Below are 24,593 nucleotides of genomic sequence, written 5' to 3'. Positions count from 1 at the left end.
TCAAAATGATAACAGCTGATAGAAATGATAATGATCTAACTTCAGATATTAATAGCTTGACATGGAAAAAGACACACATACCCAGTGCTTTGTACGACTTGACCAAGGGTAGAAACAGCAACTTCCCGTTTATGAATGGCGGCACCATCTAAGAGAGCCTCAACAATCAAAGGCATCAGCTCAGGTAGATATTTCCCCATTACAAATCCACCCTAGTTCAATTTAATCAGAAAAAAAAATATATATATATATATAAGAAACGGATGTTAGAGAAGACAAAGGCAGTATACAAATAAGCATTTCATTGTTAAAGTTGTGTTCCAAAAAGTCCCGAGATTACAACAGCAAGCACATTATCTCACTGACAGGAGGTTTCCACAGTTATCTAGAAGGGCCCATTCTCTATGGTACAGAAATCAACTTTGCTTGAATTTAAATGTTCTCTTGCTAAACATGTTCAGCCCACAAACATAAGATTGATAAAAGAAACAGAATTTTCCATGAAAGCATACTTATTAACTTAGGAAAACGTACCACTTTTGCAAGCTCCCCTACTGTAGCAAGTGCACCAGTGACAACAGCATTATTATCACGCAATCTAGAAACAAGTGCCTGGCATATGGAACAATTTGGTCAAGAAACATGAATTACTAATATACACAAATAGAGGTGAAAAACTAATTGAGACAACATCTGTAGAGTTACTTTGTGAACAGGAGCTATGTAAGGGAGTATCAATCGGCCACAATTTCGTATCAAACAACCCAGCAGCTTAGCGCTTTCCTCTCTGCACTTGCTATCCGTGCTACAGTTCAGAGGAAATAAGAAACAAAGTAAATATTACAAGAGAAATGTTGGTATTTGTATGTTTACATATTAGTAGCTTTGTTAGGGTCCTTATGATAAAAGGACATTATAGAGAAGTCGCGGTACTTGGTTGTAAGTTGTAAGCTCTATATAAGCCCAAGGGGCTCTCTATAACAATTCATTTTCTGAAATTCCACATATAGCTGTCAACTCAGAGAGCACCTCTTTAAGTGTAAACCAATGGCAACCACAATCAACTAATTGTAAAAGGAATGGAGCTGCTATACTCAGAGAGCACCTCTTTAAGTGTAAACCAAGGGCTGTCACAATCAACTAATTATAAAAGGAATGGAACTGCTATATGCTTATCCATGCCAGGCCATGTGCTTTCTAGTACTGGTTAGGCACCCTTTTATGTATCTCTTTTGTTCTATGGAAGGTTAGTAAACCATCCACTGCCATTAGCCCATTACAAAAATACAATAGAAAATGACAGTGAGGGCAGTGCTGATAAGAGCCGCTAGGTACTGTACAACAGCATGTACAGACAAACACAAAATGATGGATTCTAATGGCACAGTAGTATTCATTACCTAATTAAATCTGAAGCCCTCTCGTAAAAATTCTGAAGTCTTACAGAAAACAAACCTTTGGTCAAGATACGTCAACAACTGTATGAGATGACGGCGGAGCGCGGGAAGGACATATGCGGGATTCTTTTCTGACAATCTGCCAGCAACTGATATAGCTAAAACGCGCACATCATATTCCTAAAAGAAGCGAGTCACATATGATTTAGCTTATAGTGATAGCCTTACTACGTAGCTGTTCAGACATTAAATTATCTAGAAATAGGCTTGAGGTAGTGCCCCCCCCCCCCCCCCCCCCTCTTCCCTATTGAAAGAAGAAAAAAGATTACCTCATCATTTAAGGCGACAAAAATTGAAGTCAAGATATCAGCCTGGGCTAAGAAGTCATCGAAAGTGGGATTGTTCTCGAGTGATTCAAAAACCGATTTTCTAACTCCTACATCTAAATCGGCCACTGCTGCTATTAGCAGTTTCTGTACTATCTGCATGGAGATCAACAAAACTTGCATTAAAAGACACTAGGAAATAGAAGCTTCTTTCAAATTCCTTTTTAATGAAATTACATGTACAGTCAAAGGCTTTATTGATACTCAAAAGGTGCAAAAAAGAAAACACAATCATATACACTCTGCGCTAAATACACCTTGGTAGTTTATAATTGGCTTTGGCACTGAAATAAAGGACATGTCAAGTTGAAAAGATGACTTACCCTGGAAATTTAGATACTAAATCAATTTGATCGTTTCCTATGGTTTGTATAAAGTATCAAAGCCAACATTCAAACAAGCTCAGAATAATTTTAGTTAAACTGTACTAGAGAAAGGGAAGGTTTGTAGGTATCAGGGCAGGAAGCTGAAGTTGTCAACATTTGATCAACAGACTTCCGTAGCAAATCTAATGACTCAGTATTGTTTTCAAAAAGAAAAGGAAATATTAATTGTTTTTATAAAATAAGGGAACTTTGTTGTTTGCATGCAGAATAGTTTTACCAATGATTTTCAATAGAAAATAGAAAACTGAGTCAATAGAAAAATGAAACTAACCTCTTCAACAAGGCGCCGCCTCTTCCTACTGCCAATCCGACTAGATCTACTAGTGTATTGTGAAGACAGAGAGTTTGCGACCAACCGGCAACAGCAGATTGCTGCATCCTTCCGTGTGGTACTGTCTTCATCCTCCAAATATACAACCACACACTCTCTACAGAATTCGAGAAGTTCATAACCCTAAAAGCATAACAAACATCAACTAGTTATAGTTCAACAAAGTGCAGTAAATCTGTCATTTTATTGCCATCTTAGGCTCTTAAGCTTAGTTGTCAATTCAATGCAGAAGTGACCCTTAACTAAAGGGTAATCAACCATCCTACTTTCGAATAAGCACCTAGGAAGAATGACTTACAAACCAAACTCATTCACATAGGGTCAGATAAGAGTAAGGCTACGGTACTATGCATAGTGCACTTTGGTCCGTACTACGGATCCATATCTTTATTTTCAAAGTCTAAATAGTCAATCCGATCCTTTCATCATGATCTCCATATAAAAATGTACTTGGAGACCAAATTTTATATTTTTATAATTTTTTACTATTTTTTAGATAGGTAGAAAATCACTACTTTCCAAATGGTATATCATTTTTAGATCAAGTGATTTTGTACCTATTTAAAAAAAAAAATGCCCTTAGTCCCAAACAAGTTGGGGTAGACTAGATATTCTAAAATAAATGTAAAAAAATGTAAAAAAAATACTAAAAAAAATTGTAAAATTGGCATTCAAGCACATTTTCCTATGGAGATCATGTTGAGCGGAACAGATCAACTGTTTGAACTTCGAAAATAGAGATATGCATCCATAGTACGGACCAAAGTGCACTATGCATAGTACCATAGCCTCACAATTTAGATACTCCTTATACTGACCTGTGATAAATATATATACCAAAACTCCAACTAATAAAATTGATTTCAAGTTTCTCAATGAAGTCAGACTACTTTGCAAGCAATAGAAAGAGGCTTTTGTACAAATTCCTGGCAATTTATGCTGTTTGTTTTATCTTTTAATTTTGGTTCCCATTTCAAAGTTTAGTTATCAGTAGATGCTCTGTAAATATGAAGGGGCTTTAGATATGACCAGGATCAAACTAAAGTACACCCATACAGTAAAGTAATTGTTAATTTCTTTAAGTTAAATAAATGACATTGGTTCAGCCAGCTATCGATTGTTGAAATAGATAAGGGAAAAGAAAGATAACCTTAAAGTTGAAATGAGCTAAGGTGTGCAAAGCAAGTTGCACAAGCTCCGCACTATTTACATCTGATGAAGACTGAGAGGCATTGACTACTGTACCAGCTCTGATACTACCAGTTGAACTTAGTCTTGAAGGTGGATAAGGGGCCTTTGAGAGTACAAAGGAGATGGAATCCAGTAGCCGTTCTTGTATGGTTGGAAGTAAAGATGGGATACTGCAGCACATGCATAAAACAGAATCAGGACTAACCAGGACTGGAAACTTTTGACCCTACCTGATGGTCAACCTTACCCATAATCCTAACTTCTATGACCTGCTGCAGTTACCGGGTCATAACCTAACCTAATAATTTCTATTTTGTTAGAACTAAATAAAAGAGTAGTCAATTGAATCCGTATCCCAAGCACTCCTACTATAAGATAAAAACTCTAACCATCTAGATTAGTTCACCCTCATTATAACAAGGAAGCAATAAATAACTCTAAAAAATTATAAGCCAAAACAAGTTGGACCAGATTGACCCATGACCTGGCATGATGTGTACAGATCGGAAAAACATGGCCAGCTGTCAACATAATTATGCTGTTAGTGCATATCTTTGACCCACCAGAATTTTAGCAACCCTTAGGACCATAACGCAACACTCTGAACATTTGTCTATAGAAACATTTCTTTTTTGTTTTAATGTTTTTTGTGTACTTGTTTGGCATCTTGACGTTATGCTCAAGCTTAGCATATCAAATTTGGTAATATCATATGACAAGAATTAAGCTGCGTAAATCCAGAGGCAATACAAAACTTGCACCTTTGCATTCACTTCAGTACCAGTATGGACTGATGATAGGGTCAGACATAAAGCAGGTTTTGACGGCAGAGGCAATAAAATGGTACCTGAGTGAAATCTGCTCAAGAGCTACAACAAGAAATTTGGAGAGGCCAGCAGCAAACATGCAATCTAGTAGGCCACGGACATGGGGCTCCATTGCAGGGCCCATGGCTTTCGCAAAGTTCCCAACACAAGTGATAGCTTCATGGGACGGCCTTCCTCTTCGTGGGGCAATCTGTAAAATTGGATGATGAAATTATAGCTATGAAAAAGGTTGTTTCACCTAAGCCAAGTATTCACAGACCCATAAAATCAACATGATAGTTAACCGGGTATAGAAAAAGTCTATGTTGAACATGTTAAATTTTATACACACCTCAGAACTACATTCTTTTCCCACAAGTTAATGGCAAAAACTAAACTTGTAACAGACAAAACAGACAGAGAGAGAGAGAGAGAGAGAGAGAGAGAGTAAAAGTACAGCTTCACGAAGATATAAGGTAATCGTTGGCAGGTATGGTACGAGCTCGCCGCCAAGAGCACCAGCCATCTCCCCAAGAGCAGTGAAGCCACTTCCTCGCTCATCTCGTGTTCGCAAAACCGCAAGTATGTGGTCCATGCAAATCTGTTATTTGTACAATTAGTCCAGTCTATTGCAGTCCAGACAAAAACATGAAATATAATCCAAATTCTTTCATGAGGAGTCGAGAATCATGGTTGCAGCATTAACAATGGAGGTACATAACTACATATGTTGTATCAGTAATCACAAAAAATGATTCTTGTACAGTGAGCTAGCTAATTTCACGTACTTCTTTTTAGTAAGTTATCTGGCTACATCTAAGGGGCTGTTTGGATCTGTGAGATAGAAACTTCATGAGGCAAGTACAAAGTTTGTGTTGTGAATACTGCAGTTGGATTTACAAATCTTTTGTTCAGGTGCCCTTGAGGAGCAAAAAGCTTATCAAGTGGGGTCAACATTTCTAATAATAAATAAAGCCCAATGATGTCCTATTTCAGCTACTTTGGATTTCAGTGGTAATAACAACAAAGACAAGAATAAATTAAGGGGACAACTGCTTTTCAGATTATAGGGGCTCTGCAAGTTGAGAGCAGAAAATTTTTGCTGTAGGCCAAGTTACAGTGCACTGGGAATTGTAACTACAGTAAAAGTTCTACTTAAAATGAACCAAACAGCCAAAAAAAATTAAAATAACCGTAAAGGACCTTCTAAAACCCCAGTTACTGAACCAAACAGGTCCTAAATGTTTAAAAGTTAACTGAGCGTTCAAGCATCCTCATATAAGCAATTATGAAAAAAGTACAACATGAATACAATATACCTTAGGATCAGACCAGTGTGAAATGAAACTTTGAGCGAGCAGGGATAGTTAAACTGGTACACGCAATGATACCTAATAGAGTCTCTAATCATAGGCTACTTAAATGGAATATAAATAAAAACAGAACAAGAGACAAGGATGGACAACTTTATGCTGCTATCTGCACCTTGATCCGAACACTCTTTTGGCCACTATTTATAAAACTTACCTTCAAATAGTTGGTCACAAAGCGGTCCCGCAAGAAATGTGCAATCCGAGGAAGCAAAGCAGTAATGCTGAGGCGAACAAGGCGGTCTTTGTGATCCAGGTATTTCAGCACAATGTCAGCCACTTCTCTATATCTTGACATCATAAACTCTCCAGTATTCCTATTGTTAAAGTTTTGTTCTTTACAAATGAGTTCTACACAGCAAACACAGATGGCAAATTGAGCAGAAAGTACTTTTCTGTCTGGCCCATACGCTGTGCAACCTTACATAGGCCGGAACATTTTGTATAGGGATGCACAATGGAAATTATTCGTTTTTATAATAATGCTTAGACAAGGAAAGCAAGTCAAACTTTGTACTGTATTACACAGGCAAATTCTATTTTCTTTGCAATAGTCAGGCTTTATTGTGTCATTTCATAAAAAGAAGAATCTTATACACTCAATAAATTGGCCTAAAATTTGGCTTCAGAAATCATCACCTCAACAGCTCTCCCACAGCGAGTAGCGAGCCGTGAATGCTAGGTACTGAAGCATTCTTACCCAGACCTAGTTGTGCTGCCTCACACATGCGATAGTACCTAAGGATAGTCATGAGTAACAGATTTTGTAAAATATATGTTCTAGCCTCAAAGAAAATTAAATAATTAACAAAAGATATTCCAACTCGTCCTCCTGCCTTTCACATATCTATCTGAGACGAAGGGAGGACGGGAGGGGTGTGTTGGAGGGGGGGGGGGGGGGGGGGGGGGGGGGGGGGGGGGGTATTTTCCACACTGTTCACAATTTTGCATTTCAACGCAAGATCATATGGGTGTAGTGGCGGGGAAAAGATCAAACAGAACTTTAGAAAAGCAAGATATTTTCTCACTTTAGCACCAGTTCTCTCATGAAAAATACAAACTGCCAATAGTATGGTAAACCACATAATAACATACCACTGAACTCGCCAGCGAGTCTCACGCTTCTCGATGACGCGCAGACAGGCACGGAGAGCCTCCACCGCACGCTCACGCACATTGAGCTCCGGGTCCCGCAAAGCCACCCATATCGCATCCACAAATTCAGGAACGTGGACATTAAATACTGTAGATGCATTCTCGGCCATTTCCTTTGTTTCATCAATCACAATAATAAATATTGAGGAAAGCATAAGCAATGCTGTCTAAAATCAGAACTTAATTCCCATAGAATTTTATCTGAAATTTAACATTTATTTTCTGCTGCAGTCATTCTGAGACCCTGTTGGCCATTCTCAAGCTAAAAGGGTAGACTGGTCATTGTGCACATTTAATTTGAGTTGGTCAAGTGATGGCTGCTCGAGTTCATTGTATACCCCAAACAAATCAAAGAGATTGTTATAAAACCTGAAACTATGATCAACTGCAGTACAAGATCCCAGACAGTTACTTACTTTTAATATGAGAACAGAAGCAAACCGGCGGTACTCAACTCTTTCTGCAGCTTTTAGCCACTCCAAAGCATTCTTAATCTAATGGATAAAAAAAATGATCGTACCTTATAATTTGTACCCAAGAATAAAATTTTCAGTCCAAACAATATCCTTGAATTTTATTTTAATTCCAGACTTTTTAATTCTACATTTCCATGTACCAAAGTAACCAAACAAACACTGTTTTAATGTGGGTGGTTAGAAAAAAAGAGCTAACAATAAAAAATAAAAACCTGTGGCAATTACCAAAAAAAAGAAATAACAACAGGGGTTAAGGACTTAAAGACATGCATAGTGTTATGATGGAATCCACCAAACATATCAAAGTCATAAACAATTACACATAAAACACTTCCAAACCCTAATAATATGAGAGAAGAATAAAACCTGTCGCTCAACTTCATCAGCAGTCATGGCCCCACCAGCTCTAGCCAGATGACCCAGCACTGAGCTTGCAAGCACCAACATCTTCGGCTCCCGCTTCGCCTCAAAAACCATGCGGAGATAACTCGAAAATTTTGACACTTTGGAGGCATTCTCGCCATATGGAACGTCTATTAAAGCATCGATTGCACGAAGAGCAAGCAAATTCTCAGCTGTGTCAGAACTTTCAAGAAGGTTATAGATTTGCTCATAGAGCTGATCCATAAACCGCGAGAAGGCTTCCCCACTGAGCTCCCGCGCCTCTTCCTCCACATGCTTTCTCAAAGAAGATGTTATGGCATCCTATTAATACAGAAATAATTATTTGGCAGAAGCTCTGAGGACTCGCATTTCTTAATTAATTATTTGTTAAAAGAGATGCATAGGTATGTATCCTGATAAGTGTGTATCGAAATCAATTAGTGTCATGTGGTGTCTTAATATTATCAAGGTAAAGAAAGTGTTTCTGTAAGATGGTACTGATTTAGTACTGGTACAGCATATGTACTCCTGATTTTATCATCAACTATCCCTGAGTTGAGGCCAAATCCAGATTCAATATTGGAACTATAGCAATGTAAACTAAGTGAAAAAAATCAAAGACAGATAAACTTTTACCTGACCAGAGGAGATATAAGTTGAGATGTTGAATTTCTGATCAAAGTTGTAGTCCTTTGATAAAAGGTCTGCATTAAATCCACAAAGATTAATAAGACTCATGATCATTACTTGATAAGCCAGAAAAAATAGCAGTTCAAATCGTTCTAGTTCAGCCCTCGCCCCCAATTAACAGAGAGTGATGTTAAGGTGTCCATACCTTTAGGTTTCTTTCCGACATCTGGATAGTGGCCCGAAGCCTTCATTGCTAGCTACTTCTAGATAGAAAGAGAGAGAGTGCAAGAAAAAAAAAAGATCGGCGCAGGCCTGCTAACTCAATAATAAGGCATAGAAAGCCCAGATCTGATTTGGCCCCGACTTGGAGAAGAAAAGTCCAAACCCAGATCGAATTATTTAAAGCCCAAGCCCTGCCTGTTCAAATGATGCCCAATATTAGACCAGGCTAAAAACAAAACACCATGTTTACAGAAACAAAAAACAAGAGATGAGACACCAAAACAAATTGTGCTGATGCTACCTTCTGAAATATCACTCGGGGTTGTAAAGAAGATGTAAAATATCACTCTAGCCTAGGCTTCAGGAGACAGATCCTGCCTAGGCTTTTCACATGTGCGTATATTTGTTGCATCTTCAGTTGTGCTTCTTCTAGAAGCCCTAAATAAATTTTCTTGGTTAATTCAATCATTTTTTCCTAGAATTATTACTGAAACAAGTTTAGAATTCATTTCAGGTCATTTTGTCATTATTAGATGTTTAAGCCTCAAGTAATCCTTGCATGAAAACCAACTAATACTGACCAGATAGTTAAAGTAGAAAAAAATTAATAAGAATACTTTGAATCGAAAACAAGTTTCATTTCAGCATGAGTCAAGAACAGTATGAAAATCAGTATAACCAGGTTAAAAACTCTTATCATATAATTATTTCTCAATTTCTCGTTATTCAGTTACATGTCATGTATTGATATAATAAACAGCTGTGTACATATACTATTCTTATTTTCTAATATACCCATCTATTATGCTGTTTCAATTGTAAAGACCATACAGTATGTGCACAACATTCCCTGAGTTTAGGGTTGAGTCAGTGATACTTTCGCGACAGCTGTTATTAGGTCATGTTAGGTTATGATTTTTTTATGATTTCTTTTTGAGAATACTCAGCACAAAACCAACCAACTATTTCATTAAAAATGAAGGTTGCACAGTTACAAATAGAATGAAAGCGAAAATAATAGCACTGTAAATTTTGTGTTTTTGACAGCACAAATTTCTCAACAAACATATACATGCTTACAAGAAAAACATAAACTAAGAATTTACATTTACAATCTGCTATGCATGACATGTGAAAGACTTCTAGTGTTTTGCTTACAGCTGCCAATTTAATTATCAATAAACTAATTGAGATTTGGGACCTGTGTCTCTAGGAGTTTGAGATTTGAATTCAACTAAACCTCCAAAAAAGAAAATGACATATACCACCAAAAGACTGGAAACATTTTCATCCCAGTATATACATTCAGACTTAATTTTCAAAATCTATCCGCAGTGCCAAAATTTAGAAGACGCCGAAATTAACTCTGAAAAACTAATTGTAAATTTACCCTAATTTAGAAACAACCTTAGCTAGAAGAAAACTTGTGCTAGATAAAAGAATCAGAGAGAGGCATCTTACCGTGATGAGCCCCGGCAACGATGGCGCTGGTAGGAGGAGAGAGTGAACCGGGCCGAGTAAAAGAGAGAGACGGCGCACAAAAACAGTGAAGGAAGCGCAACGGGAGAGAGAGAACTGCGTCAGAGAGAAGAGGTGACGCAGTTTGGTTTAGAACTTAAGATCCAGAGAGGAAACGATTTTGGGGGCTGGAGAAAAGAACGACTTGGGAGAAACAATTTGGAGAGATGGGAGAAAAGATTTTTGAGTTTTGCTCGGCCCTGCGAGAAATCGGTCCTGATGGAACTTACATTTCGAACATGGGCCGCATTTTAGGGTTTGTCAGATTTGCCCGTCCAGTTCATCTCACAAGAAAACCCACCTTTCGGGCCTATGAGCTGACACGCCTATTGAAAGACCTAGATTTGGGTTTATATGTGGAACGGAACACGTATCCTCTGCATTAACTCAATAGAGAATCTTTTGAGTTAATATATTTCGGCCGTCTGATTTTAAACAGAACTAATCTGACCGTCTGATTTTAACACATGAACTCTTAAATATTAGTGCGGATCTAGCCTGCACAGATTTTAGAACAGATCGGATGGTCCAGATGCATTAACTCAAAAGATACCCTTTTGAGTTAATGTAGAGGATACGAATTCATGTGGAACGAGATGAATTCGGAACCCTAAAGTAACTTAAATTTTGAATTTGAATCCAGACGATTATTAACGATACCCTTTTGAGTTAATGACGCGAATATTAAAGAAGTCTCATGCCTTCTGTCTCGGAATGTATTAAGCTGGATTTTGATCGAAGGTCCGGATCCAAACTCAAAATTTGAATTACTATAGGAGAGATATGTACGACTGTACCCGGAAGGAGATAAGGTTAGAGAAGCAACGGGGCGGGGGAGCCGATGTGTGGAATTCGCCGCCTCCGAGATATTTCAAACTTCTAGTTGATCTTGAAAAATCCTGACCTTTCAAATTCTTTGCATACAAATCTAAAAGCACAATAATATTGTTCCGCCCAACTTTAGATAAACTGAAAATTAAGGAGAAATTTCACGTATAAACCTCCAAAATTTTGAAATTATGTATTCCTTCCTATAAAATTCATAATATCATATTTACCCTTCAAAATTTCAAAACTCACAAAGTTACCAATTTTTTTTGTCTTTTCTACAAAAACACGTTTTAAATTTATGAAATACTCATTTCACCCTCGTTAAAAAAAATAAAACTAGTAGCATATTTCAGAAAAATGTCAGTCTTCTAATTTGTCAATTCACGAGAACAAATACTTGTAATCTATCTCATATAGAAAATCCAATATTTTGTTAGTCTCATCTTTCTGAATTATAAACCTATATTACTAAAACTTTTAGTAAATTAAATATTGTGAATAATATATAATTGATCCTCATAATTATGTGAAAATTTTATATAATTAACTTCATATGTATATTTTTGTGAATACTATTTTTCAAGTCATTACTGGAAGCTTGTGTTGGTTATATGTATGCCATCTTCTAATTACTTTGTTTGACATAATTTGCAAAATGTACATTAGTTTAATTTAACCATTTCCATGTATAAATGAGTTTGTAGGTTCATGATGATTATAATTGCAAGATTAAATTGAAGAACCAAAGAAAGGCTCATGAAGATCTTAATTGCAAGATCAAATTGAAGAAATCAACAAGACGTTACAAAGACATAAATTGTAATAATCAAATGAAAAGGTAAAGTAAATTTGAGATTGTCGATTTTTGTGGAGCAACCATTCGGAATGAAACTGGACCGTCCAGAACAAAAATGTGTAGAAATTCATAGAGAGTTTCCAATTAGTTTCTCTCCATAACAATTGTGATCCATCAGAACGCTTATCAAGAATATCATGGTATAAATTGTAATACCCGTCTTGAACTGACAAAAACGTTCAGAACGGTTAATATTAATTTAATATTGTAGAAACCCTAATTTTAATATTTGTACATTCCGTTCGGAACAAATATGATCAAATCTGAAGCCCCACTATAAATATATTGACCCCACTTCAGATTTTTCCCAAGCTAGCGCGTCTTACATTCAAAAAGCATTTATTGTGCACTATTGAAAGCTTCCATTGTTGAGTGAGGTTAAACTTCAATTTCTTCTCAACTATCTCAAATCTATTGAGACTAATCTACTCTTAGATCTAGTTAGAGTGCCTAGAATTTAGTTATAGAACCTTTCCTTCTATAGTGTGGAAATGTTCTATAACTAAATATAACTAAATGTATTTTAGAACATCAATATATTTTGTATAGAATTGAACAATACGTGTAACGTCAATAATTATTATATGTAATTTATATTTATTTTATGATTATTAAATATATTTTAGTTATAGAACCTTTCCTTATATTTATTTTATGATTATTAAATCTACTCTTTGAATAGTCGTGTGACTTCTCGCTTGTAGGGCATTAAAGGGCTCATCAATTCGAGAGTCTTCTGCTCACCATATAACCATAGTTGTGTGATGATCCCCTTTGTTGGGACTTGACAACTCGAGATTCTAGACTCACCTTGTACATGAGTTAAGCCGTGACTTCCCAATTTGTTTAGGCTCACGTATCACGAGTTGTATCATTTCTTTTTGGGTAATAGAAAATGGGGACCAACGAGGTTGCTCTACCCCGGAGATGTAGGTATTTTACGCCGAACTCCGTTATCATCTTGAGTGTCAAATTTATCTTACTCTCATCTATTTACATTTACTTATGTACACTTGCTTGGTTATGGTTTGACTTATTAATTTAGAGCGATTACATAGAAAACATCTAAGGTTGTTTAAAACACCGTATTCAGCCCCACCCCCTCTAGATGCCGTAAGGGATTACAATTTGGTTTCATCTAGAGGCGGAGGGACATAGATCGAATGAAAATCAGTTGATCTTCAATACTTTTTCAAGAACCGGTTATTACTATATAGTTTTGTTATATATTTTATAATAAAATACTATGAGTACTATAAATTGACTTCCATATTTTTTTTTATAAAAAAATTTACATGATTGACTTCATTTCTTTTCAAGAAAAAAAAATAGACTGTTGTATATTATGTACAACTTAAATTCTTATAACATTTTATTTTTGTATGTTTTTGACCCCCTTACTCAAATATATGCTTCCGCCTCTTATCTTAGCCACTTTTCAGACATGAAAAATGAATATTACAATTTTTTTAACATTATTAAGTGATAAAAATAGTATAATTCAAACATCTAAGGTTGTCTAATAACACTAGGAACAAATAGTATAATTCAAAAATCATGAAAATGACAAAATAGTCGTGGAAATGCAGCCTCAGAAATGTACCATCAAAGCTTAGTGCCGCAAATATAATTTCTATCATCTCTTTCCGGACAATTTCTCGGCATTTGGGTGTCCGTCTTACTATACACTTTTGTTCCCAAAATAAAAAAGAAGTGTGCCAAAAGAACCAATACCAGTAGATAAGTTCTTGAATATTCCATTTCAAGGTTTGGGGTGTTTATTGAGTCAATTCGGTTAAAATCGAATTAAAATAGTTAAATTAAAATTTTATTCATTTTTTAAAAATATAACTGAACCAACTGAATGAAACTTGTCAACCGAATACCAATCAAATCAAAATAATCAAAGTAAATTTTGATTTGTTTGATTGAAGTGAAAGAAAAGAGATTTAAATTTAAAAAATCAAAATTCAATACATACACAAATACATTTAATAATCATAAAATAAATATAAATTACATATAATAATTATTGACATTACACGTATTGTTCAATTCTATACAAAATATGTTGTTCTAAAATATTCAGACTAAATTTTTTTTCTCCATTTAAGTCCAAAACAGTCAACGAACCAATCGATCATGCTAAGTCATGAATTTGAACAATATAGTCATATAAAGTTTGGTTGGTTTGGTTTTTCCGGTTTGAAAAATCTAAACCAAATCAATTTTAAAAAACCCGAAATAATTCAAAAATTCAATTAATTTGATCTATTTAAACTGAAAAACCGAACCATTTAATCTGAACCTTTTCAATTCGTATGAAAACCAAATAAACCGGACCCAGTAAACACTTCTTAGTTAAGGTCTGCTTTTTGTAGACTGGATGAAAGAGTCACGGGTACTTATGGTACTGAATTATTCATTGAAATCTTTCAACTTAAAATTTTCTTTATAATCATTCAAAATAGAAAAAAATGTTAAACATTTTGTATAATAGCCATAAAGAGTTTACAGTTTAGATATAAATAACTTCTATGATAAGTATAAACATTTTCAGGATACAGATAAGGGACGTAGAACAACTGAACAAGGGTGTAAGAATAATTTCTTTTATTTTAAATACATGCCTTTTGGAGTTTATGTTGAAAATTGAAATATATAATAGAATTCAAATTGCAACAACTATTTTCTTTAATAGAATAAGAAATAATGTCTTGTAAAAAATAGTGTCTTGTAATTAATAGCAATAAGGAATAGTGCATTCTAACTATTAATTTTTTTTTGTCTTGTAACTATAAATAAGAACACATATAACATATAAAGCTATAAGATTATAATATAATTTGTTTTTCTTAATTTCTCTTCTCTCTATCTTAAAGAGGCAAAGTACATTAGCTCTCAAATTTTATTTCTTTTTGTTTGCTTGGATTAATTTAGTTAAGTGTATAATTAATGTATTATAATGTTTCCATAATGTGGTTGTTTATATTACATATGTATAATTTTGCTATTGTGACTCGAAAGTCGAAACTATCGCCTGAAATTTCTCCAAAATTATATGGCAATATTAATAGGAAGCAACAGTAACTCCGAGGAAAGTTGACCATTTAAGGCTTACATCTAGTGGATTAACAATACCCGGGTCGGGTATACCCGACCATACTGTTATTTTGTAATAATCTAGAAGTCAATAATATGATAATTTATCATAAAGTTTTGTTCATGAATTAAATGTTTATATCATTTTGTTGCCTTGAGTATTATTGCATTTATGGATCATTTCGAGTTCATGACTAAAATTGTGAAACTCCATAATATAGATGATATATACTCTTAAAAGGTCACTGACCAAGGTAATTAGCAGGAACACTAATTACCGCTATAAGGTTAGTATGTGGATTAAAAGATGGTTAAGTTTTACAAACCACCTGACACGAGATGTCATTTTAATCACATAGATACATGTTCTAGGAACATGGTATTTGACAGACCCCGAATGAGACATTAAATAGAATTGTGTTCGTGTCATTTATGTTTTCATTCAGTGTCACGTTATGAAGTATGAGGTATTTATCATTCCCACTGAGAAATACGTATGTGTGATTGCTATCTACCGCTGTCCGTAAAAAACAGTCATAACGGTACCATTTCCATATGTATAGCTTAGTTGAGGAAGTGATAGTCTGCCAAGAATACTATTTGTCCCTCGTATCTCTATACGAGCTATAGCATCACTGGGTCCCTTGGTAGAGTTAGATTATCTGCATGCGGTATAATTACAAGAGTAATTATATTTGATAATCTGCTCAAGATCAAGAAAAGATTAATGTTCGCGTGAAACCGCAACGCAAGTTTCGGTACGCTTGGGAGCGTACCTTTTAAAATCGCGGTTACACCGTCCGATTAGGGTTGCAAGTGCACAACCCTATCGAGGAGTATAATCGGGTATCGATCCACAGGGATGGTTTCTTTGTCTAGAATTTACTTATCTTGACTAAAGACTAGAAGTGAGAAAGAAGGAGTTTTGGTATTTAATTTTCCTAAAGAATCAATTCAAACAATCAAATAATGCAATATAATAGTGACGGTGCAAGGAAAGGTATAAACTGTGTTTTGATTTAGGATAAAAGATGTTTCAAGGGTTTCAGACTTCATCTCTGATTTGCCTCTAGTGGTACGGGTCTTACCAAGTTGGTACGGCTAGGCCGCACCAACCTGGTCCGATCAAGCCATGTAGGGCTTGGTACGGGTAGGCCGCACCACTCTTGTAAGACCCGTACTGATTTACCAGAACAGAGCTTACAAGTTCGAGTTGATGCATTTCTTGCTGGTACCTCGTATTAAACTCTTGAGAAAGGTTCAATTGACCATACCTAAGGTTCCTAAACCTCAACTCTCGTTTGTTGGTTCAAGATCTAGGTTTGGGAGTCAATTCTTCACCTTCTAGGGTTTCTAAATCTCAGCTCTCGTGTTTTGGTCCAGATCCTCTAGTTGATTGATTGGAGATCTAAGGTATCCTCTAATCTGTCAATTAGGGGAGAATTCAACCTTTCGACTTCAATTCGAACAAGTCTACCTAAAGGGATTGGTTTGGTTGAGAGAAGGCAATGGTCACATGACCTTGTTAGGGTTGATCTACCACTATAGGCACACCACATGCAATCACAGCAAGACAAAGCAATCAATGCTGGGTTTTCTGGATACCACTTTTGGGGTTTTGCGGTAACCAAAACCCTTTTAGGCTTAAGCTGCGGAAAGAACGTAAAACAAAAATTTTTACTTCTAACTCAAGCCGTGAATTAAAAGGGATATGCCGGAAAGACCAAAGCAGAGTTCCTTCTGAAGTCTTTCATTGCAAGGACCCTTTTAATCCATTTTACAGTTCTACTCCATGATTGATTTCTAAAACTTTAATCTACTTACAAATTAAATAGATTAATATAACATATTTATACCTTGTTTCCAAATCACAGTTGGAATGCAGACCGAGCGAGTAGAGCCTCACCAGGGAAGGAGTCGACTCGGAGTATCACACGTGTGATACCTCTATCGGTAATCCACCAGGACTAACCGGAGAGCGGTTTATTTCTTCTGCCAGAAATACCGTAAACCGCGGAATTATGCAAAAACACTATTCACGGGAATAAGACGAAAACCCGTAATCACGAATTTTCGATTGCTCAGTTTCATCAATATGCAAAACTGACATACCGCGAAATTCGGTAAAACACTATTCATCAACCCGTAAATATTCTCCACAACAACCCGCAAGATTATACGTCAACTACGTATAACTTTCTTTTCTCAACCGAAACACTATTTGAGAGAGAAACCGGGAAAGAGAGAAAATACCGATTCGTTTCTGCACGAAAAGATACATGTGAATGTGCATATGTATATATGTGAATATATGTTTTCTCTCTCTACCCCTCCACCCCTATTTATAGTGTTTTGATTTGGTTGCAAAAGACCAAAATGCCCTCCAAGTTCGGCCTATTTACAAGATATGTCATTGACACCTCATCCTTTTATATGTGAAATGACCAAAATACCCCTTCCACACCCTTCCACATCCTTCTCCATGCTTCTACACATGCAAGGTGGCATAGGTGTGAAATGACCATTTTGCCCTTGTGGATAGGATTGATGACATGTCATCTGGATAGGATCAATGACGTGTCATGCGGATAAGCTCGAATCTGAAAAGACCCGAATGCCCTCGGCCCGAACACAAATAATATTCGTATAATTATTCTGAACAATTATATATATATTTTTCTTTCGGTTATTTGTTTCGGTATCGATGACATGTCATCTGGATAGGATCGATGACGTGTCATGCGGATAAGGTCGAATCTGAAAAGATCCGAATGCCCTCGGCCCGAACACAAATAATATTCGTATAATTATTCTGAACAATTATATATATATTTTTCTTGCGGTTGTTGTTTCGATAATTTATACAATGTGTCCTGCACATTTATAAATTAACCGGTTAACTTTTATACAACGTGTCATACACGTTTATAAATTAACCAATGTTTTTGCTTGTTATTTTTACATAACATTTATAATTTAATTATAACACGTATAATTAATTATAACCATCTTATCATTGATCATAACCAATTTATAATCAATCAAAATAAGATTCTCCGATTAACTCCTATATGGTGTGACCCAATAGGATCTGTGTTATGTTGGTAAATAGAGTTAAAACTATTTTAACTTCTGTAATCATGGGTGGCGTCTGGCAACACATCATGACCATCCAATTACACAGATGATGCTGTACTGTACAATATCACGATCCAGTAAACAATTTACTTGTGTCTGTTCTTCTGTCTCATAGCTATCAGATCAGTTTCAAGGTAGATGTGTGTCATCCTTGCTAACTGAATCTTTTCTTGATCTTAAGCAGATTATCAAATATAATTACTCTTGTAATTATACCGCGCGCTGATAATCTTACTCTATCAAGGGGCCCAGTGATGCTATAACTCGTATAGAGATACGAGGGACAAGTAGTATTCTTGGCAGACTATCACTTCCTCAGCTAAGCTATATATATCGAAATGCTACCGTTATGACTGCTTTTTATGGACAGTGTTAGATAACACTCACACATATATATTTCTTAGTGGGAACGATAAATACCTCATACTTTAGAACGTGACACTGAATGAGAAACATTAATGACACGAACACAATTCTATTTAATGTCTCATTCGGGGTCTGTCAAATACCATGTTCCTAGAACATGTATCTATGTGATTAAAATGACATCTCGTGTCAAATGGTTTGTAAAACTTAACCATCTTTTAATCCACATACTAACCTTATAGCGGTAATTAGTGTTCCTACTAATTACCTTGGTTAGTGACCTTTTAAGATTAAGAGTATATATCATCTATATTATGGAGTTTCACAATTTCAGTCATGAACTCGAAATGATCCATAAATTCAATAATACTCAAGGAAACAAAATGATATTAATCATCCAATTCATGAACAAAGCTTTATGATAAATTATCGTATTATTGACTTCTAGATTATTACAAACTAACAATCAAGACAAGCAAATACACAATCAATACAATCAAAAGAGTTCATACAAGATCCAAATCAAGAAAAGCAACACAAATCAAGAAAATCCATCTACAAACCCTAGAAACAATGATCAACTACTCACAAGTCATAGATCTGTCCAGAAATACAAATAAAGAGATAAAGAGAGGCATGATAGAACTAGATCGAAGATCGGGAGTGGAGAAGGGGTTGATCCGTCGATTTTCGCCTCTTCCTTCTTCTTCTCTCCTTGCTCCTTTGCTCTCTTTCTCTCTTTCTCTGAGCTCTCAATCTGGAAAATGGAATGGAATCCCCCAAAATGGAGAGATCCCTCGCTTTATATAGCCTCTGCCAAGATTTGAATTCTGTCAGGCTGCATCTATGTACGGCCCGTACCAAGGTGGTACGGCTAGGTCGTACAAGATGGGAAAGAGCTGGATCGGCTAAGTCTGGTGCGGCCCGTACCAAGCCTGGTAAGGGTCGTACCAGGGAGTCCAAAAATGCCGTTTCTTCGTGTATTTTGCTCTAATCCTGCAGAAAACAAACAAACTCTCAGCAGTACCAAATTCTAAGGATATATCAATGAAATGCACATGATTTTGACAATTTAGAACGTGAATTTGGTACGAAATCAAGTCAAATATAGGCTAAATATGCGAGGTATCAATTAAGTTTGCAAGGATGACACACATCTACCTTGAAACTAATCTGATAGCTATGAGACAAAAGAACTGACACAAGTAAATAGTTTACTGGATCGTGATATTGTACAGTACAGCATCATCTGTGTAATTGGATGGTCATGATGTGTTGCCAGATACCACTCATGATTATAGAAGTTAAAACAGTTTTAACTCTGTTTACCAACATAGCACAGATCCTATTGGGTCACACCATATAGGAGCTACTCGGAGAATCTTACTGATTAATTATAAATTGATTATAATTAATATTAAGATGGTTATAATTAATTATACGTGATATAATTAAATTATAAATGTCATTTAGAATGACAAGCAGAAACAACGGTTAATTTATAAACGTACACGTTACGTTGTATAAAAGTTACCGAACAACAACCGAAAAGAAATATAATTGTATATGACAATTATATATATTTGATTTGGATTTTAATTTGTTAATTATGGATTTGAATTATGGGTTTAAAAGCCCAAAATAATCAAAGCCTTAATTAAAATTAAAAGCCCAAAGTCAAAGCCCAAAATCAAAGCCTTTTACTATTCATGCCTTAATGGGCCAAGGGCAAAATGGTCATTTCACACCTATGCCACCTTGCATGACACCTTAGGGTGTAGAAGCATGGAGAAGAGTGTGGAAGGGTGTGGAAGGGGTATTTTGGTCTTTTCACATATTAAAGGATGAGGTGTCAAGGGTTTTTGGTAAATAGATTTGTTTTGAGGGGTATTTCGGTCTTTTGCGAACCTCCTCAAAACACTATAAATAGAGGGGTGAGGGTAGAGAGAAAACTTACTAATTCACATGTTAATATGATTACTTCGTTAATCGGTTTTTCCTCTCTTCCCTGATTTCGGTTATTACGAGATTCGAAAAAATATATTTTTGCAAACTCTGCGGTATTTCTTGTTTTGCTTTTTAAGTGAAACGGAATAACTTGGAGTCTTAAATATATTTAATATGTCCCTTTTTCGGTGAATAGTGTTTCTACAGAATTCCGTGGTTTACGGTATTTCTGGCAGAAGAAATAAACCGCTCTCCGGTTAGTCCTGGTGGATAACCGATAGAGGTATCACACGCGTGATACTCCGAGTCGATTCCTTCCCTGGTGTAGCTCTTCTCGCTCGGTCTGCATTCCAACTGTGATTTGGAAACAAGGTATAAATTGTTATATTAATCTATTTAATTGGTAAATAGATTTAAAGCTTTAAAAAATCAATTATGGAGTAGATCTGTAAATAGGATTAAATGGATCTTCTTGATTCATTTAATCCGTAGCTTAAGGTAGATGTAAAAATTTTTGTTTTACTCTTTCCGCACCTTAAGCTAAATCAATGGGTTTGAACCATCGAAAACCCAACACATACCCACCCGTGCCCACCGCCCGGGGTACCCGTGCCCGAGCCCGGGTATGGGTCGGGTATGCGGGTACGGGCATAAACCGGACCGGACCCGTTTTTTTGGACCAATACCCGACCATACCCTACCCGAGTTTACCCGTACCCGACTATACCCGTACCCTAGTACCCGAGTACTGTTCATCCGAATTCAAAATTCAAAAATTCTGTTTTTCCCTCAAAAAAAAAAACAGAAAAAACCAACAAAAAATCAGAAAAAAGAAACCAAAAAAAAAAAAAACAGAAAACAAAACCAGAAAAAAACCAGAAAAAAAAACAGCAAAAAAAAAAAATACCCGTACCCGCCCTACCCGTACCCGCCTACCCTTACCCTTATACCCGTACCCGAGACGTACCCGTACCCTACCCGAGTATACCCGGGGTACCCGTACCCGCCCCAGTATTAATACCCTACTTACATCTCATAGTGCTTTTCTATTTGATTGTACGGAAATAAATCTGCTATGATCTTGAGGGATTGTAGGGTCTTACGATTCTAAATCTAACTTTTTATTTTTTGGGTTGTACGTATCTCCATAGATATTTTTTTAATGCACGAATCTCAAAACAGATGAAGGTTGAATTTAGAATCGTAGGACCGTACAATCCCTTTTAGGATTGTAGCAGATTTATTTCCTGATTGTACAAGATGCTATATTGCCAAAAGTTGATAACGTCATTTAGAGGTGTAAACGGTCAGATAAGGATCGGATAGTGATCAAATTCTATCCTTATCTGTTATAATTTTTTAGATACAGATCGAATATTAAACGCTACAAATACGGATTAGATATCGGACGGATACGGATATTAGATCTAATATTTTCATTATAAGTTTGTTGATACAAAATATATATCGTATTATCAAAACATTAATCACTAATTATATCATAGTGTGATGTTATTCATCAAAATATACATGTATATGCAGTTTAATAAATTATTGATAAAAATATATAATTTAATAAATCAATTTAAGAACATTAGGGATGTAATACGGATATATAGTTAAAAATCTAACCGTATTCTTATCCGCTTTAATTTTTTGAATACGGATACAGATACAAATCAGATAATTTAAGAATTTTTCTGAATTTGAATTCAAACGAAATCAGATTATTTCCGATCACCCCTAACCTCATGGCGTTTATTATCCTAAAACGGTACGGTGATGCTATAATGACCGCTATAAACGCTTCAAAAATTGTTAACACATTCATAAAGATAATTATTTGACCTGAAATGTTGAAACTTGAAACAATAACACTTGTGAATATGCCTTATTTAATAGGACATTCTCTTTTAAAGACTTTTTATTTAGAAATACTATGAACTTTATCTATAAAGAATTCTTTATCTAAGTTTTAAACTCACAACCTCTCACACAAAAAATATTGCCTTTTACCACTAGACTAAAGGCGGATTCTTTGAATAAAAGTTGGAGATCAAACCATCCAACTATTTAATATCTTCAAGAGATTTCCTAATTCACTATTTAAAATCCACAAGATATTCCCCCATTCAGATTTCGAATATGCGACATTTCACACAGAAAGTATTGTTATTGTCACTCAGACCTTTCGGGTTTTGAACTTTTGATGTATCTTTTTTACTATTTAACAAATGAATTTGCCTGCATGATAATGATTCAATTAATGTATAACTTTTTTTTTGTTAGTTTTAATGATTTTAGGAACGCAAATGCGATCCAAATTTGTTAAAATATGAATAAAGACATGCAATGTGCACTAAATATATTCTAATAGATTTGTCCGCACAAAAAAGTTATGTATATATTTGAAGAGGGTTCTAATGCCTCATTTTTTTCATACATCATCATATTTCATATTTTATATCTTCGTTTATAAAATCTAAATTGTTAATCCGAACCGTTCAATATCATATTTATACTAAAATATGCATGGAGATGAAATTTTATATTTTTTGGAATTGACAATTTGAATTTTGAAAACGAATATATAAAATATGAGGTATTAATGTATTATACCTCCTTATATTTGAATTAGTAAAATGAACATTTTTCAAGTACTTGATGATATTTCGAGTTTATTTATCAAATTTAATTTATCCCTTAGAATTAGCACTGATAGAATTATGTCCGTTTTGGTGATTTGAAGATGTGAAACTAGTCCAAATTGATTTAAAATAAAAATGGACGCATGCAATGCACTACGACAAAACATGAATAGACGTACCATGTAAATAAATCCCAACAAACTTTTATAAAAAGTATTTGATGTGCCTTTTCTATTTTAAAAAAATAAATATATGTGTATTCAGTCATAATATTAATAGGCATGAAATTTAGAGAGAGCTAGTCTGTTTTGATAATTTATGCTGTTAAATGAGAGCCTAAATTAAATAAAAATATAAATAGGCGCACTAAATATATATTATTGGATATATTCTTGCAGATTTGTTAGAAGTGGATATGTATTTTTTTTTTGGCACAAATTAACTTAAATTATATCCAAGTATACGAAATACAAGTATTTCATAATTAATTAGCTGTATAATTTGAATTACGAAATTACATTTTCTTTTGTGAAATATTCCAAAATTGTATATACATAGCGTCATTTCATATGACTCTTTTTTTTTTTTTTTTTATCGGTTTTGTCTCAAATTTAAATAATAAAAAACACACAAAATCTCATTGATATGCTGAAAGCATTATCAAGCAAATGCTATTTACTTCGTGAGAGGCAATTGATGTGCAAGCACCTCCAATTCCAAATCACAGTCAGTTCAAACTTCAGTCAAGTTTCGTCAATTTACAACAATTCGATTCGGAATTTATAGTTGGATTATCTAAAACAAGCACGTACTCAGTTCAGATTCTCTGCAGAAAGTTATACCACCTAAACATGTAACAAGTTAAAAATCTCAAGATAATAACTCGCTACACGAACTCTTTTTTTTTTAAATGCTGCACGGAATTATACATAACAAAAGGATCTCTCGATGCGAAAATCGCGAAGAAGAAACCCGCCATTTCAAATCCTCTGCATTAACGTACATCTTGGGTTTAGATACAGACCGTCCGATTAGAATGCTGGCCAATCCAGTCCATGATTATATTCACCGGTTCCTTTAATATTCATGCGGATTTAAATCTAACGTTCCAGATCTAAACTCAAAATTTGTGTTAACTCAGAGCGCACAAATTCACCTGGGAATGAACGCGGGCATTTTGACCCTTCTCTTCTCTCCTCTCCTCTCTTTTTCTGTTTTTATCAACGATCATCTTCTTACCCTTTACACCTCGCCATAAAGAGAAACAAAATGAAATTAAAACCCTTCTGTGCTTTGATTTTTAGATAGCCTGGATTTTGTTCTCCGAAGAAACCGATCCGAGAGGCTTAAGCACCTTAGTCAAAGAGGTATGCACGAACCTGCGTGCCACTACGTCTTCACTTTCTTTTCCCCTTTAATTACTTATAATATCCCTCTCGTGTTTATTAGTTAA

General features: G+C 35.2%; 1 protein-coding gene across 1 annotated transcript in view; it reads right to left on the bottom strand.

The window, feature by feature from the left end:
• The window catches only part of TOR (target of rapamycin), a 32,116-nt gene extending 22,941 nt beyond the window's left edge, over positions 1-9,175 (bottom strand). Inside the window, exons 1-17 of the mRNA XM_078318894.1 lie at positions 9,036-9,175; positions 8,718-8,929; positions 8,519-8,586; positions 7,865-8,203; positions 7,439-7,516; positions 6,963-7,135; positions 6,507-6,605; positions 6,025-6,184; positions 4,955-5,098; positions 4,539-4,708; positions 3,651-3,861; positions 2,441-2,623; positions 1,727-1,879; positions 1,456-1,577; positions 706-805; positions 535-612; positions 82-212 (exon numbers count right to left, since the gene is read on the bottom strand). Of these exons, the coding sequence (XP_078175020.1) occupies positions 82-212; positions 535-612; positions 706-805; positions 1,456-1,577; positions 1,727-1,879; positions 2,441-2,623; positions 3,651-3,861; positions 4,539-4,708; positions 4,955-5,098; positions 6,025-6,184; positions 6,507-6,605; positions 6,963-7,135; positions 7,439-7,516; positions 7,865-8,203; positions 8,519-8,586; positions 8,718-8,763 (2,255 nt within the window). The 5' untranslated portion in view covers positions 8,764-8,929; positions 9,036-9,175. The remainder of the gene's footprint in view (positions 1-81; positions 213-534; positions 613-705; positions 806-1,455; positions 1,578-1,726; positions 1,880-2,440; positions 2,624-3,650; positions 3,862-4,538; positions 4,709-4,954; positions 5,099-6,024; positions 6,185-6,506; positions 6,606-6,962; positions 7,136-7,438; positions 7,517-7,864; positions 8,204-8,518; positions 8,587-8,717; positions 8,930-9,035) is intronic.
• Positions 9,176-24,593: the final 15,418 nt, after the last annotated feature.

This window comes from Carex rostrata, chromosome 17, assembly GCF_964058835.1.
Source record: "Carex rostrata chromosome 17, lpCarRost1.2, whole genome shotgun sequence".
NCBI classification, from domain to species: Eukaryota; Viridiplantae; Streptophyta; class Magnoliopsida; order Poales; family Cyperaceae; genus Carex; species Carex rostrata.
The sequence above is the reverse complement of the archived record's forward strand: the minus strand, read 5'-3'. Positions and strand labels throughout refer to the sequence as shown.